The sequence below is a fragment of the Artemia sp. Qi Xiang Cuo genome, chromosome 5, assembly GCF_049724085.1.
Source record: "Artemia sp. Qi Xiang Cuo chromosome 5, ASM4972408v1, whole genome shotgun sequence".
Classification (NCBI taxonomy): domain Eukaryota; kingdom Metazoa; phylum Arthropoda; class Branchiopoda; order Anostraca; family Artemiidae; genus Artemia; species Artemia sp. Qi Xiang Cuo.
Genome location: NC_142798.1, coordinates 11563371 through 11580428, shown reverse-complemented (window position 1 = coordinate 11580428; position 17058 = coordinate 11563371). Strand labels below are relative to the sequence as shown.

Sequence of the window (17058 nt, the reverse complement as noted above, 5' to 3'; positions counted from 1 at the left end):
GCCACAAACGTTTTGTTTGAATATAATTTTAATCAAATGTACTTAAAAAACATACTGGGCCCCATAATTTTTAGTCCCATAGATACTAGCCACTTTCACTACTATAAATCGCTTTGGTAATAGCCATAAAATACATTAAAAAAAAAAATCAATCGAGGAGGTATTCTTTAACTGAATCCCTCCATGCAACTGAACCCTCTTTAACTGAACCCTCCTTAGCTATATGATAAATAGGGCTTACCATAGAAGTTGCAGTTAGCTCCTTACAAAGTGACCGTGGTGCATAGCGAATAACACTTTCTCTCATCGAATTCTTTGCAGATTTGACACTGTCATGAGAGGGCCCTGGTTGGTCCAGAGAACTTTTAATGGATTGCCCTGTAGCTTGCATCAATGTGTTATCACCCCATCTTGGTTTCTTTTATGGAGGGGAGTAATTGTAAGAATCTTCCTCCACATTAAAAATAAGTAAAAATTTAGCATGAAAAAAAAAACGATCCTCCTTTTTCACAGAAGATAAAATTAGTCTGCACAAAGAACCCTCCTCTCCCACCCCTCCCACTGCATCAAATCCAATACAATGATTTAAAATATAGATCTAAAAAATAGTCAACCATATTAAAAGCTAACCAAACACAATTCCTGTTAAAATTTTTTATTTCAACTCATTCACCCAGGTTTTTTGCTAGTCAACATATCTTGAAACAGACAATGACATATGTTACTAATCACGGTGATAACACAATCACATGATAGCATGAGTGTGTGAAATTTGCTCTTAAAACTGTCCCTTCCGTTGCAACACACCTGCTTCCATTTAGACCAGGAAAAAAAGATTTTTTTTTATAATTGGGAAAAAGGGACATTTTTTGAACGAAATAATTAAAAGTAAGGGGTTATGCTCCTAAAAAAACAATGGGGGAGGGGATTTTTGTTTTGCATAATAGAAAAAGCATACTTAGCGTTTTCTATCGAATATACTCATCATATGTTAAGGTTTTGTATTGTTGGAGGGGAGGGGGGCTAAGTACCCCTGAAATTTGAATTTACTGGTAAAATACCATTTATCTGGAAATAAATTCAGAAATTTAGTAAGCTGTACTCACATTGACAATTGACGGATCCATTGTTCCAAAAGTTAATAAAATTCAGTGTACTATGTATAATATGTTAAATTATAATGAAAATTAAATTACGATATATGAACATTTTATACGGGATTTCAAGGACGAATAAAAAACGGATGTTGAGCTACATAATTTCGTGCATGCCAGCAAAACATGTTTGACTACTTTATATCATACCAGTTTTTTTAAGAATGTACACGTGAATTCATGACGTACATTCATTGTGCAATTGACAACAAAGACAGAAAAAAACCTGTTTGCTTTAAATTACATTATTATGACCAAACTCTCAAAACATGCTTGACCACATTATACACTGCCAAATAACCAGTCTGGTAATCATAGCATGGAAAGGTGCCATGGAATGTGGAATTCCTATACAGGCAAGCAAATAACATGGTCCTATACAGGCAAGCAAATAACATGGAAATTCCTATACAGGCAAGCAAATCCAGACGAGGCACCCTACTAATAAGGTAAATTTTCTCAGGCGCGTAAATTTTGATGGGTAGCACTTCTATAATAAGGTCCTAAAATTGATGAAACTTATATATTTGAAATCAGCATAAAAATCTGATTCTTTTGATGTACCTATTTGTATCAAAATTGTATTTTTTAGAGTTTCGGTCACTATTGAGCCGGGTCACTCCTTACTTACAGTTCGTTACCTTGGACTGTTTGATGAACAGAATGACTGTCTCAAAAATTGCATCGAATGTGGTGGGGCTGTGGGGTGGTATAGCAAAAAAGGATATGATAGGGGGCTAGTTACCCTTGAATCATTCCGACTCTTAAAAGTACACTTGAATATCCCTTTGACCAATTAAATGGGTCCCCTATGAAGTTTCTACGACCACCCCTTCAATGCGAAATGGCCAAGGAGAAAAACAAAATTAAGAAATAATAGATTGAAAGCACATTGCTTTATGCTTAATGAACACTATAACATTGCTTCTAAAAGTTTGTGAACAACCTTTCAACACAAAAGTGAATTAACGGAGTGAAAGAGACTATTTATTAACTGGAAAGCCTTTTTTTGGAACTTCTTTTTCTTCATACAGTAAATTTATTTGTCAAGGAGGGTGTAAAAATTTATTGTCTTTAGGGTCTATAAAATACTTCACATGACATTATTTGTGACCGATATTCTTGCAGGAAAAGAATGTCTCTTTAAAGAGTGAAATTAGAAAATTCAAATCTCTTTATAAGAAAAAGAATGAGAGCTTGACGGAAATTTTATCCGTTGCATTACTAGGGAAAGGCTTGTATTGGATTCGATGCTAAGCTTTGAGTCTCATTGTACAATTTTATGGTGTCGAGGCGTAAGTGATGGCATTGTACAATTTTGTAGAAGGACGGGGAAAAAGTGTTGGTTATTCCATATATTCATGCCGTTTATTGATCAAGTATAAATTTTATTATGTTTTTCTTTATTTCTGAGAAACAAGAGAGACCCTTTCTCTTCCAGCCAAAGCAAAAAGTATCTGGAAAAGCTTATGAAGTTCCTCATTTTTGGAAAAGTTATTTTTTTAAAATATAGTAAGAATTGCTAACAGTAGAGTGCTAACTTATACTTCTATGGAACTATGTTCCTTCCTGTGCTATTTGCTTACTTTACGTTCCTTGGCAACTTTCCAGAGCATGTACGAGCGGGGATTCCCCACTGGTATAGCTTGTTACACAAGTTTGCTTCAACTCCACGTTTTCAACCAGACTGGTTTTTGAGACAACACCCATAAAGCGAGCACTACGAGCGGGGATTCACCACTGGTTCCTGAAGTCTAGCTTGTTACACAATTTTGCTTCAACTCCATGTTTTCAACCAGACTGGTTTTTGAGACGACACCCATTTTTTAGGACATATCAGAGAGAGAGTGGAAGTTACTCCATATACGATAACTTGATCGGTAATTGGATTCAAATAAAAAGGAGTGATTTTCATTCGTCCTTGAGATTTTGTATAAAATGCTCATGCGTTACGATTAAATTTTCATAATGTTTTAACACATCATGGATAACATATTTGATATTATTGACTTGGAAGCTATGGATACATCGATCTATAATGTGAGTTCAGTCTACTAAATTTTCTTAATTTATTTCCAAATAAAATCTATAGTCATCCCTCTGGTAAATTCAAATTCAGGGGCATAGCCCTCCCCCCAACAATACAAACTCTACAATATGATGATTATAGTCACTAGAAAACGTAAAATACGCTCTTTTTTCCATTATGTAAACCCCATCTTCCCTCACCCCCTCTGTTTACGAGTTTAATTCATTCATTACAAATAGTTCTTGTGTTCAAAATGTCCTTTTCCCATTATCAAAAATAGAGTGTGCTGTCTTTTTCCGGTCTAAATAAAACTATCTGTGTTTATAATCCTGTTACAAAAATGACAGTTTCATAAGACAAACTTCACACGTTTCTCTGATCGGCATAAATTAATGCCACATGCGCTTGTGTGATTCAAGACACGTTGACAAAGAGTTTTTTTGGCCAAATTAGACGAGATAATCTATTTTCAATTGTATTTGATGAAAGCAAATGGATTTCACAGACGATTAAGAGGCTTTTATAAAAATATAAGGTGGGGAAGGGAGGCAATGTATCAATTCTAACACCTTCGTTGTAAGGTGAAAAACAAACTATTTCTAGAACTTCTATTTCTAGAAGGGGGAGGGGGATTCTTTGTGCAGACACGTATACCCTTTGACAAGAAAACGAACGTGCTCATTCCGACACGCAACACTGAAGTTTAGTGTTTGGTTAGCTGCTAAATATAGCATATTTATGGCTGACTATTTTTAGATCTATATTTTAAATGATTGTATTGGTTTTGATGCAGCGAGGGGTACTAATTTTTTCTTCTGTAAAAAGGGGAATCGTTTTTCCATACTAAATTTTGTCTTCTTTTTAAGGACAATTTGGAAGAATGCATCCCTCCCCCTCAAAAGAGAGCTAAGGTTATGGTGCTACTCCAATGCAACAACTGGAGATAGCTGGCCCATCGGGAGCCACCCACATCCATTCCAGACCAGCACTGCCTGCCCAAGGACCATCCGTGCCAGCCCCTGTGCAGCCAGGTAGAAAGCTGAGAAGAGAGTGGATGGCTGCTCACATGTTGGGGAGCCCCGCTGCTCCAACCCCCCAAGCCAGGGACATTGCAGCCGCCACCACATCTATGCAAGTAACGAACATCACCGTCCGTTCTATCCCCCATCATGCTTTGCCAGGACAATCCGGCACTCAACTGCAGTCTGAATTTGGAAATATGAGCATTTTTACCTAATGTACTCTATTGCTATTACAAATAGTAGATTTGTAAAAAACAGATAGATTTGTAGGAAAAGGAATCTTTAATGAAATTATACATTTACATACATTTTATCCAGTATTATTATCACTGTTATTACTCTGTTATTAGTATTATTGTTAAATATTAATAATAATAATATTATAAATATTATTTTGGTTGTTTAAATATTGATATTTATTAGTTTTTTTTATCTAGTATCATATATTTATTATTTGATAACTACTTATCATTTTCTATATAAAAGAAAACTATAAGATAACTGAAAATGAAAATGAAAGTAGAGTATATCAAATCTTGGTGATATCAACAAAAGATAATTAATAATCGGTAAAGGTGAATCTCGTAATTAGCAAAATTATTCGGCCCTGTACGTGTTATATTTTAGAAAATAGTATTCTTAATAAATGACCCCACTGGTAAATTTGACACTTAATTTGATAACTTCCGACTATCATAATTTGATCACTAACTAGTTCAGTATCAACAAGTTGATTAATTATCATAACTTGTCTTTTCCTACGTGGCCAGATTGCCACTAATATGAGCTGCCAAATAGTCACAGATTGTGAGAGAAAAGCACTGTATATAAATAATATAACAGTCAGATCACGCCTCAGTGATTTTTGGCTACTACATTCTCTGCACGTACAAACACCTCCTCTCATTTGATCTCTCATCAGCGGTCCAGTGTATATTACCCTGGAACACGTATTTTCGTAGAAACTTTCTCAAAATGCCTTCGAAATCAACTTGAAACTTCGAAGCCAACTTGTAATTTTAAAAACATCTAATAATAACATTGCACATCTAATTGCCGATTTTTATATATGTAATGGAACGATTTAATTTAGTATTAGATTTTTTAAAATTTAGTGTTACAAAGATGAAGCCAAGTTTCGCGTTCAAAAGAAATCTGACCACTCGCATCTCTGTCCGGCTTTGTATAATGGTTGAGATAGGGATATGATCATACTGTATTATATCTATATACAGTGGAGAAAAGCTAGTGTCTCCATATTTTAAGAAAAAAATATTTTTAAGGTGTTTTTATGCTATTTCTAGTACAAGCTTAAGGAATACCAGGGCTGTTTTACACAGACTTAAGCCAACCAAATTCAAACACGCTTTTTCTAACCACAGAATTATATAATTCAATGTCTCTTTTTCTCTTTAAGTTTTTGAAAGAGTCTGTCTGTTTCTCTGCAGTCCAACTATCGGGTAACTAACCTGATAGTCATGCTTAACTAACTAAACCAGTTTCTCTAAACCAGAACTCTAAACCTGTTTATTAGGTTGACTAAGAGTTTAGTTACCGGATAGTTTGAATACACAGGCACTACTTGAAAATATGAAAGAGAAAAAGAGAGATTGTATTCCATATTTCCAGTTTAGTTTAGAGAAACCAGTCCAGGTAACTAAGTCCGGTTTCAAAATTTGATAATTAACTTGTTCAGTATCAATATGTTGATCAATTAGCATGGATTGTCTTTTTCTTCGTGGTCATGACTGTGTCAGATTGCCACTATTATGAGCTGTCAGATTGTCACAGATCGTGAGAGAAAAGCTGGTGTCTGTAAATTCCAAGAAAAAAAAAAATATTTTCTGGATTTTTTTTATGCTATTTTAGCATAAGAATAAAGAATATTAAGGTTGTTTTGCACATACTTAAACCAACCAAATTCAAACACTCTTTTTGTTTAACCACATAACTATAAAATACAATCTCTTTTTTTCTCTTTCATTTTTTATAGAGTCTGTCTGTTTCTTTGCAGTCAAACTATCCGGTAACTAAACTGCCAGTGATGCTAAAATAACTAAACCGGTTTATCTAAACCTGAACTCTAAACCAGTTTATTAATTTAGGTTGACTAAGAGTTTAGTTACCGGATAGTTTGAATCCGGACAGAGAGACTACTTGAAAATATGAAAGAAAAAAAAGAGGTTGTTTTTCATAATTCCAGTTTAGTTTAGAGAAACCAGTCCAGTTAACTAAGTCCGGTTTCTCTTTTATTCATTTCAATTTTCTCTTTCCTTAGCATTATCAAGCTATATTTTGAAAGTAGTTGAATTTTCAGTTAAAGTGTGATTGGTAAATTTCGGTAAATTTTCGGTTTGATTCTGTTTCAAATTTGGTTGAAAAGATCAATTCTTCAACCGATAAACTTCTATTTAGAATAGGTTAAAGCTTCATGTTCACATATTCACAAACGATGATTATTCTTTTTAGGTATTGATAAGAGACAAGGTTTTTCAAGAAATTTTCCGGGAAGTTGTAGGGTAATTTCGCTTTTAATCAGACATATGTGCCCTAATTCATATATCGTCGTCGCTTGGTCGTTTTCTCTTGACGGAAGTTACTATCTAAATTGAATAATTGAATATTAGAACCTAGCCATATGGTTTGTCCCTTCACATTTTAAAAATTTGTAAAACAGATTGTACTAGCTTTCAATTCTGCAGTGTATTTTATTTTTATTTTATTTTTTTTTACAGTTTGACGACAATACCTCGTGGCTGCAGGAGTAGCTACAACCTATTTAGGAGCGAACCGCAGAACAAGGTTTCTAAGAAACAATTAAATGAGTAAAACTTTAATGTTCATTAATTAAGAAAGGTACTTGTATGATATAGCCCCTACCTAATATTCTTCTAATATGCTTCTCTGACGCTTTTTAAGGTGTTTTTATGCTATTTCTAGTACAAGCTTAAGGAATACCAGGGTTGTTTTACACAGACTTAAGCCAACCAAATTCAAACACGCTTTTTTTAACCACAGAATTATATAATTCAATGTCTCTTTTTCTCTTTAAGTTTTTGAAAGAGTCTGTCTGTTTCTCTGCAGTCCAACTATCGGGTAACTAAACTGATAGTCATGCTTAACTAACTAAACCAGAACTCTACACTTGTTTATTAGGTTGACTAAGAGTTTAGTTACCGGATAGTTGTAATACACAGGCACTACTTGAAAATATGAAAGAGAAAAAGAGAGATTGTATTCCATATTTCCAGTTTAGTTTGGAGAAACCAGTTCAGGTAACTAAGTCCGGTTTCACAATTTAATAATTAACTTGTTCAGTATCAATATGTTGATCAATTAGCATGGCTTGTCTTTTTCTTCGTGGTCATGACTGTGTCAGATTGCCACTATTATGAGCTGTCAAATTGTCACAGATCGTGAGAGAAAAGCTGGTGTCTGTAAATTCCAAGAAAAAAAAAAATTTTTTGGATTTTTTTTTATGCTATTTTAGCATAAGAATAAAGAATATTAAGGTTGTTTTGCACATACTTAAACCAACCAAATTCAAACACTCTTTTTGTTTAACCACATAATTATAAAATACAATCTCTATTTTTCTCTTTCATTTTTTGATAGAGTCTGTCTGTATCTTTGCAGTCAAACTATCCGGTAACTAAACTGCCAGTGATGCTTAAAATAACTAAACCGGTTTATCTAAACCTGAACTCTAAACCAGTTTATTAATTTAGGTTGACTAAGAGTTTAGTTACCGGATAGTTTGAATCCGGACAGAGAGACTACTTGAAAATATGAAAGAAAAAAAAAGGTTGTTTTTCATAATTCCAGTTTAGTTTAGAGAAACCAGTCTAGTTAACTAAGTCCGGTTTCTCTTTTATTCATTTCAATTTTCTCTTTCCTTAGCATTATCAAGCTATATTTTGAAAGTAGTTGAATTTTCAGTTAAAGTGTGATTGGTAAATTTCGGTAAATTTTCGGTTTGATTCTGTTTCAAATTTGGTTGAAAAGATCAATTCTTCAACCGATAAACTTCTATTTAGAATAGGTTAAAGCTTCATGTTCACATATTCACAAACGATGATTATTCTTTTTAGGTATTGATAAGAGACAAGGTTTTTCAAGAAATTTTCCAGGAAGTTGTAGGGTAATTTCGCTTTTAATCAGACATAAGTGCCATAATTCATATATCGTCGTCGCTTGGTCGTTTTCTCTTGACGGAAGTTACTATCTAAATTGAATAATTGAATATTAGAACCTAGCCATATGGTTTGTCCCTTCACATTTTAAAAATTTGTAAAACAGATTGTACTAGCTTTCAATTCTGCAGTGTATTTTTTTTTTTTTTTTTTTTTACAGTTTGACGACAATGCCTCATGGTTGCAGGAGTAGCTACAACCTATTTTGGAGCGAACCGCAGAACAAGCTTTCTAAGAAACAATTAAATGAGCAAAACTTTAATGTTCATTAATTAAGAAAGGTACTTGTATGATATAGCTTCTACCTAATATTCTTCTAATATGCTTCTCTGACGCTCAATCCTAATAAAATATACCTAAATATGATATAATTATAGTAATTTAGAAACAAGTCTGGGTTATATATTTGCATATTTATGCATATATATGCATATGCATATGCATATTTATGCAATATACATGTATATGCAGAGTTGCATATGTTGGTAAAAAAAACCAACAGAGAGAAAAATCTCAGTGAAAAAACAACAAAACGAGACTGTGGCCAGTGGAGAGAAAAGAAAAAATGTAAAACAACGCAAATATTTCGCCTGTATCAAAACACGGCGTCTTCAGCACGAGAGAAACACAAAAAGAACAAGATAAAAAACCAAGCTAAAACTAAAAAAAAAAATAAAACCACCGCCAAAAAAATATACAATTGGCGCAAACTAATCCACTTATCTTTTCTCTCCACTGGCCGCAGTTTCTTTTTTTTTTATTGAGATTTTTCTCTCTGTTGGTTTCTTGTCAATTTTGAGAGCTCCCTACGGTACTACCTTCTTTGACTAAACACCTTTTGGACACATGGGAGGCAAATTTGTTTTGTCTTTTTATTTAAATTAAAAGTTTCCAGAGGAAGCTGCCTTCAAGATTGTTTTGGGAACCCGTTTGGCTGACTGTATTTCAAACTGTAAGCTGTGAAGAAATGTGGCTCAATGCCCTTTCCTAGGGTTACAATAAGAGACACATTTTACGGATGAATGCTGGTAGATTACCAAAGAATGTACTTTTCGGCCAACCGCCTAGGGCTAAACGAAAAGCAGATCGTCCAAGAGGTTGTAAGAAAGGAGTTAAAGGAAATTAGAACTTCTTGGGAGGAGGTAGAGAGGGAAGCTTTAAACAAACTAGGACGGAGGAGGAGTGGCCGTAGCTGTGTTGGCCGCATAGATTTTTTCACTGGAGTGATTTGTTAGTATTAAGAGTAGTTGTAGCAGTTAAACGGAGTAAACCTCTTAAATGGATATTTTGCTATGTTTGAAAACAGCGTTGGAAAGAGGTACTCGATGTGATGTTTACAGAAAGGGCTTTAGTACACAAAACACCTCACAAATGACGTGCCAAAAAGTCACTAAGTTCAACGAAAGATAGCCACATACTTCAAACAATCTTTTTTCCTGGCAAGTACAGGCTACATGCTCAAAAATATAATTTCGGCATGAAGAAGGGTGGAAATTCCAGGAGAGGGGGGGGGGAGTTGAAAAATCTAAAAAATAGCTAAAACATCTTGAAATGTATTGGGAAGTAAAGCAAAAGTCATAAGGACGTCAAGATTCTCAGGGGTCGATGGGACAAGGTCCTAACATCCTTTATATGTGTCTAAACATAAACATCTAAAACAAAATAATGAATAACGAAATAATATTATTGGAAACTTCAATGGCTTGTTTATGGCTGAGGTTGTTAGCAGAGAAACCTTAGGGGTTATTAGCCAGTCCTGTACTCTTCCTTACCCCCTTCGCTTTATGCAGGTATGATTGCAAGACAAACTTCGGTTTGTTAACCTGTCTTGGGCAATAGAAAGGAATCATTCATAAAACTAAAATGTGTTTACCTTGAAAATAGGAAACAAGTTTGCACATAATATATCCAAAAATGAAATTCCGTAGCATTTGACCAATAAGTGTGAAAGGCATACAAAATACACCAAGTAAAATATTGGCCGTTGCCTGAAAAAAAAATCACTACGATTGTTTTTTGTCAATGGGTTTATTTAATTTTTTATCTTTTTCATCTTGGTTTTTCTCTGCTTCAAAAATTGTTTTCAAAGAAATATAAAAAGTTTGATCTCAAGAACTTATTTCTTAACAACTCTTCAAATGGTTTTCAACCGTGTCTTTTCGAATTTACGAAATGTCTTCAAAAATTGTAGTTTAAAAATTAGTTTATTTACTTGTTTTATCATTTTGATAATTCCTTAGTCTAAAACACTGTTGGGATAAAAAAATATTCAACTTCCAAGGGATAATTCCTTTCCAACTATTAATAAGATTTCTAATCTAAAATGGTGACGATTTATTTAATAGTATTTGTTCATTCTGACCCAGGAGCATCAATTCATAAAAATGTAACCGAGGGGGGGGGGCAAGAACAAAACAGGTGTTTTTTTTAAATTATTAGAAGGTGGCAACACACATAAGTCATATCTTAAAAAAAATGAAGATGCAGCATTTTAATAAAGTGCATTCACATAACAAGGCTATTGTAGTATTGAATGCCGACAAGGAGAAGTATTTAAACTATGAAACAAGTACAAGTGGCAGCACTATTGCAAATGTATGCATGCATTGTCATGACAGTAAGGAATTAAATTTCTTTGGAATACCGAGAAAATTCAACTCTTATGTTGGTGGTTATGCGACATTGAGATCTCCAGAGATGATTGCACTCAAAGAGAATGCGAACATAAAAATAATCGTTGATGATAGAGGACAACTCCTTGCTACTGTTGCAGGTAACAAATTACCTACTGATACATCCAATCGTCAGCTTTCGGGTATTAGCATTCAACGGAAGGTCAATAAAAGAAAAGCCTACTCTTCTACTAATATCGTAAACCATATCTTGTCTACGTGCCGAAACTGTTAACTGTGTGAAAATAATGTGATAATAGACAGTGAAATTGCCAGAAAAATAAAAAGGGCATTGTCAGAAAATATCACTATGGAATATAAAGATGAATCGATGAAAAACAAAACACCAGCAAACGTTACTGCCATTGATCAAACAGTAAATAAACCAAATAATACCACAGACGAAAAGCATATTGAGCCTGTTGATGAGACACCAGTAAAAATTGTGTACGACTCAAAATGGAATAATGATTATTCTACTGATTACGTACTAAGAGAAGACAATAGCTACAATATCAAGAGAGAACATGGTGAACTATTTTATGGAACAGATTCAAAATGTCCAAAGTTAATCATTGATATTAATAATGTACCATAATATATTTTTGTATTAATATTCTATATAGCATTATTTCGTTAAAAATATTACATTGTTATGTGTTCATTATTTTTAGAGTAAGCTAGCATATCAAACGTTTAGAATGTCTATTAAAACATCGGAGATGTAAGAAAAGGAATTTTCATACATCTATTGTCAGACACATGGGATAACATTAACAAAATTTAGGTATCAGAATGAATAAATTCTTTATCAACATCCGTTGTTGGATATGTCATTATGGCATTATGAAAAATGGTAAGTAAGTAAGCAACAAAATCTGTCTTGAATCCACCTAATGTAGATAGAACATAAATTCAATTCAGGGAATTATGAAAAAAAAATTGAACACATTCCTTATTAAAATTTTTTATCGATTGAAGTCGCTTCATAGACAGACAATACAGCAATTTCACAAAATCTAAGTATAAGAGTTATTAAATTCTATATCAACATCCATTTCTCGTATACATAGGAAAAAGTTAACATAATCTAAGTGCTAGAGTGAATAAATTATATTTATCAGCATCTTTTGTCAGATACATCAAATAAAATTGACATAATCTAAATTTCAGAATGAATAAATGCTTGAACAACATCCTTTATTGGATATGTTGGATAAAATTGATAAAATATAAGTATCAGAGTGACATGATAAAATTGACAGAATATAAGTGTCAGAGTTAAATTCTTTTTTATCAACATCGTTTGTCAGATGCATCAAATAAAATTGACAAAATCTAAATTTCAGAATGAATAAATGCTTTAACAACATCCTTTATCGGATATGTCGGATAAAATTGACAAAATCTAAGCATCAGAGTGACTAAATTCAATACCAGCATCCTTTTCTCGGATACATAGGATAAAATATCAGATAAAATTGACAAAATCTAAGTATCAGATTGATTTTTTATCAACATCTGTTATCAGTTACAACAATTATAATTAACAAAATCTGAAAATCAGAGTTATTAGCTCAGATTTTACGGAAATAGTTTTATTTTTCGATCCAAAAATAGACTTAAGTTTCACATTTGAACCAGAGAATTGTATTTTCCATAATTTTCTTATAAAAAACTAGAGTTTACGGTCAGAAACCCTTATTAGCTCAGCTTTTACAGAAATAGTTAATTTTTCGATCCAAAAATAGACTTAAGTTACACATTTGAACCAGAGAATTGTATTTTCCATAATTTTCTTACCAAAAACTATAGTTTACGGTTAAAAACACTTATTAGCGCCGATTTTTACAGAAATAGTTTATTTTTCGATTCATAACTGGACTTAAGTTTCACATTTGAGCCAGAGAATTGTATTTTCCATAATTTTCTTACAAAAAACTAGAGTTTACGGTCAAAAACCCTTATTAGCTTAGATTTTACGGGAATACATTTATTTTTCGATCCAAAATGGACCTAAGTTTCACATATGAACCTGAGAATTGTATTTTCCATAATTTTCTTACAAAAAAAACTACAGTTTACGGTCAAAAACCCTTATTAGCTCAGATTTTACGGAAATAGTTTTTTTTTTCGATCCAAAAATAGACTAAAGTTTCATATTTGAACCAGAGAATTGTATTTTCCATAATTTTTTTACACAAAACTAGATTTTACGGTAAAAAACCCTTATTAGCACAGATTTTGCAGATATAGTTTATTTTTCGATCCATAACTGGACTTAAGTTTCACATTTAAACCAGAGAGTTGTATTTTCCATATTTTTCTTACAGAAAACTAGAGTTTACGTTCAAAAAACCTTATTAGCTTAAATTTTATGGGAATACTTTTATTTTTCGATCCACAAAGGACCTAAGTTTCACATTTGAACCTGAGAATTGTATACATCAAATAAAATTGACAAAATCTAAATTTCAGAATGAATAAATGCTTTAACAATATTCTTTATCGGATATGTCGGATAAAATTGACAAAATATAAGTATCAGAGTGACATGATAAAATTGACAGAATCTAAGTGTCAGAGTGAATAATTTTTTGTTATCAACATCCTTTGTCAGATACATAAATAAAATTGACAAAATCTAAATTTCAGAATGAATAAATGCTTTAACAACATCCTTTATCGGATATGTCGGATAAAATTGAAAAAGTATAAGTATCAGAGTGACTAAATTCTATATCAGCATCCTTTTCTCGGATGCATAGGATAAAATATCGGATAAAATTGACAAAATCTAAGTATCAGATTGATTTTTTATCAACATCTTTTATCAGTTACAACAATTATAATTAACAAAATCTAAATATCAGAGTTATCAGTCAAAAACTCTTATTAGCTCAGATTTTACGGAAGTAGTTTTATTTTTCAATCCAAAAATAGACTTAAGTTTCACATTTGAACCAGAGAATTGTATTTTCCATAATTTTCTTACAAAAAACTAGAGTTCACGGTCAAAAACCCTTATTAGTTTAGATTTTACGGGAATACTTTTATTTTTCGATCCAAAATGGACCTAAGTTTCACATTTGAACCTGAGAATTGTATTTTCCATAATTTTCTTACAAAAAAACTAGAGTTTACGGTCAAAAACCCTTATTAGCTAAGATTTTACGGAAATAGTTTTATTTTTCGATCCAAAAATACACTAAAGTTTCATATTTGAACAAGAGAATTGTATTTTCCATAATTTTCTTACACAAAACTAGAGTTTACGGTCAAAAACCCTTATTAGCTTAGATTTTACGGGAATACTTTTATTTTTCCATCCAAAATGGACCTAAGTTTCACATTTGAACCAGAGAATTGTATTTTCCATAATTTTCTTACAAAAAACTAGAGTTTACTGTCAAAAACCCTTATTAGCTTAGATTTTACGGGAATACTTTTATTTTTCCATCCAAAATGGACCTAAGTCTCACATTTGAACCAGAAAATTGTATTTTCCATAATTTTCTTACGCAAAACTAGAGTTTACGGTCAAAAACCCTTATTAGCTTAGATTTTACGGTAATACTTTTATTCTTCGATCCAAAATTGAACTAATTTTCACCTTTGTTCCTGAGAATTGTATTTTCCATAATTTTCTTACAAAAAAAACTAGAGTTTACGGTCAAAAACCCTTATTATCTCAGATTTTACGGAAATAGTTTTATTTTTCGATCCAAAATTAGACTTAAGTTACACATTTGAAACAGAGAATTGTATTTTCCATAATTTTCTTACAAAAAACTAGAGTTTATGGTCAAAAACTCTTATTAGCTCAGATTTTACGGAAATAGTTTTATTTTTCGATCCAAAAATAGACTTAAGTTTCAAATTTGAACCAGAAAATTGTATTTTCCATAATTTTCTTACAAAAAAACTAGAGTTTACGGCCAAAAACCCTTATTAGCAAAGATTTTGCGGACATAGTTTTATTTTTCGATTCAAAAATACACTAAAGTTTCATATTTGAACCAGAGAATTGTATTTTCCATAATTTTCTTACACAAAACTAGAGTTTAAGGTCAAAAACCCTTATTAGCTCAGATTTTACGGGAATACTTTTATTTTTCCATCCAAAATGGACCTAAGTTTCACATTTGAACCAGAGAATTGTATTTTCCATAATTTTCTTACAAAAAACTAGAGTTTACTGTCAAAAACCCTTATTAGCTTAGATTTTACGGGAATACTTTTATTTTTCCATCCAAAATGGACCTAAGTTTCACATTTGAACCAGAAAATTGTATTTTCCATAATTTTCTTACACAAAACTAGAGTTTACGGTCAAAACCCTTATTAGCTCAGATTTTACGGGAATACTTTTATTTTTCGATCCAAAATGGACCTAAGTTTCACATTTGAACCTGAGAATTGTCTTTTCCATATTTTTTTACAAAAAAACTAGAGTTTACAGATAAAAACCCTTATTAGCACAGACTTTACAGATATAGTTTATTTTTCGATCCATAACTGGACTTAAGTTTCACATTTGAATCAGAGAATTGTATTTTCCATAATTTTCTTACAAAAAACTAGAGTTTACGGTCAAAAACTCATATTAGCTTAGATTTTACGGGAATATTTTTATTTTTCGATCCACAAATGACCTAAGTTTCACATTTGAACCAGAGAATTGTATTTTCCATAATTTTCTTACAAAAAAACTAGAGTTTACGGTTAAAAACCCTAGTTAGCTCAGATTTTATGGCAATAGCTTTATTTTTCCATCCAAAAATAGAGTTAAGTTTCAAATTTGAACCAGAGAATTGTATTTTCCATAATTTTCTTATAAAAAAAAACTAGAGTTTACTGTTAAAAACCCTTATTAGCACAGATTTTACAGAAATAGTTTATGTTTCGATCCATAACTGGACATAAGTTTCACATTTGAACCAGAGAATTGTATTTTCCATAATTTTCTTACAAAAAACTAGAGTTTACTGTCAAAAACCCTTATTAGCTTAGATTTTACGGGAATACTTTTATTTTTCCATCCAAAATGGACCTAAGTTTCACATTTGAACCAGAAAATTGTATTTTCCATAATTTTTTTACACAAAACTAGAGTTTACGGTCAAAACCCTTATTAGCTCAGATTTTACGGGAATACTTTTATTTTTCGATCCAAAATGGACCTAAGTTTCACATTTGAACCTGAGAATTGTATTTTCCATATTTTTTTACAAAAAAACTAGAGTTTACAGATAAAAACCCTTATTAGCACAGACTTTACAGATATAGTTTATTTTTCGATCCATAACTGGACTTAAGTTTCACATTTGAACCAGAGAATTTTATTTTCCATAATTTTCTTACACAAAACTAGAGTTTACGGTCAAAAACCCTTATTAGCTTAGATTTTACGGGAATACTTTTATTTTTCGATCCAAAATGGACCTAAATTTCACATTTGAACCAGAGAATTGTATTTTCCATAATTTTCTTACAAAAAAACTAGATTTTACGGTCAAAAACCCTTATTAGCTCAGATTTTACGGAAATAGTTTTATTTTTCAATCCAAAAATAGACTTAAGTTTCACATTTGAACCAGAGAATTATATTTTCCATAATTTTCTGACAAAAAAATAGAGTTTACGGTTATAAACCCTTATTAGCACAGATTTTACAGAAATAGTTTATTTTTCGATCAAGAACTGGACTTAAGTTTCACATTTGAACCAGAGAATTGTATTTTCCATTATTTAGTTACAAAAACTAGAGTTTACGGCCCTAAAACCTTTATAGCTCAGATTTTACGGTAAATGTTTTATTTTTTTATCCAAAAATAGAATTAATTTTCAGATTTGAACCAGAGAATTGTATTTTCCATAATTTTCTTACAAAAAACTAGAGTTAACGGTCAAAAACTCTTATTAGCTCAGATTTTACGGAAATAGTTTTATTTTTCGATCCAAAAATAGACTTAAGTTTCACATTTG

General features: G+C 31.9%; 1 protein-coding gene across 1 annotated transcript in view; it reads left to right on the top strand.

Moving 5' to 3' along the window:
* LOC148951808 (translation factor waclaw, mitochondrial-like) overlaps window positions 1-7034 on the top strand; it is an 89144-nt gene extending 82110 nt beyond the window's left edge. Inside the window, exon 4 of the mRNA XM_089089071.1 lies at window positions 6941-7034. Coding sequence (XP_088945197.1) covers window positions 6941-7034 — 94 coding nt within the window. The remainder of the gene's footprint in view (window positions 1-6940) is intronic.
* Window positions 7035-17058: the final 10024 nt, after the last annotated feature.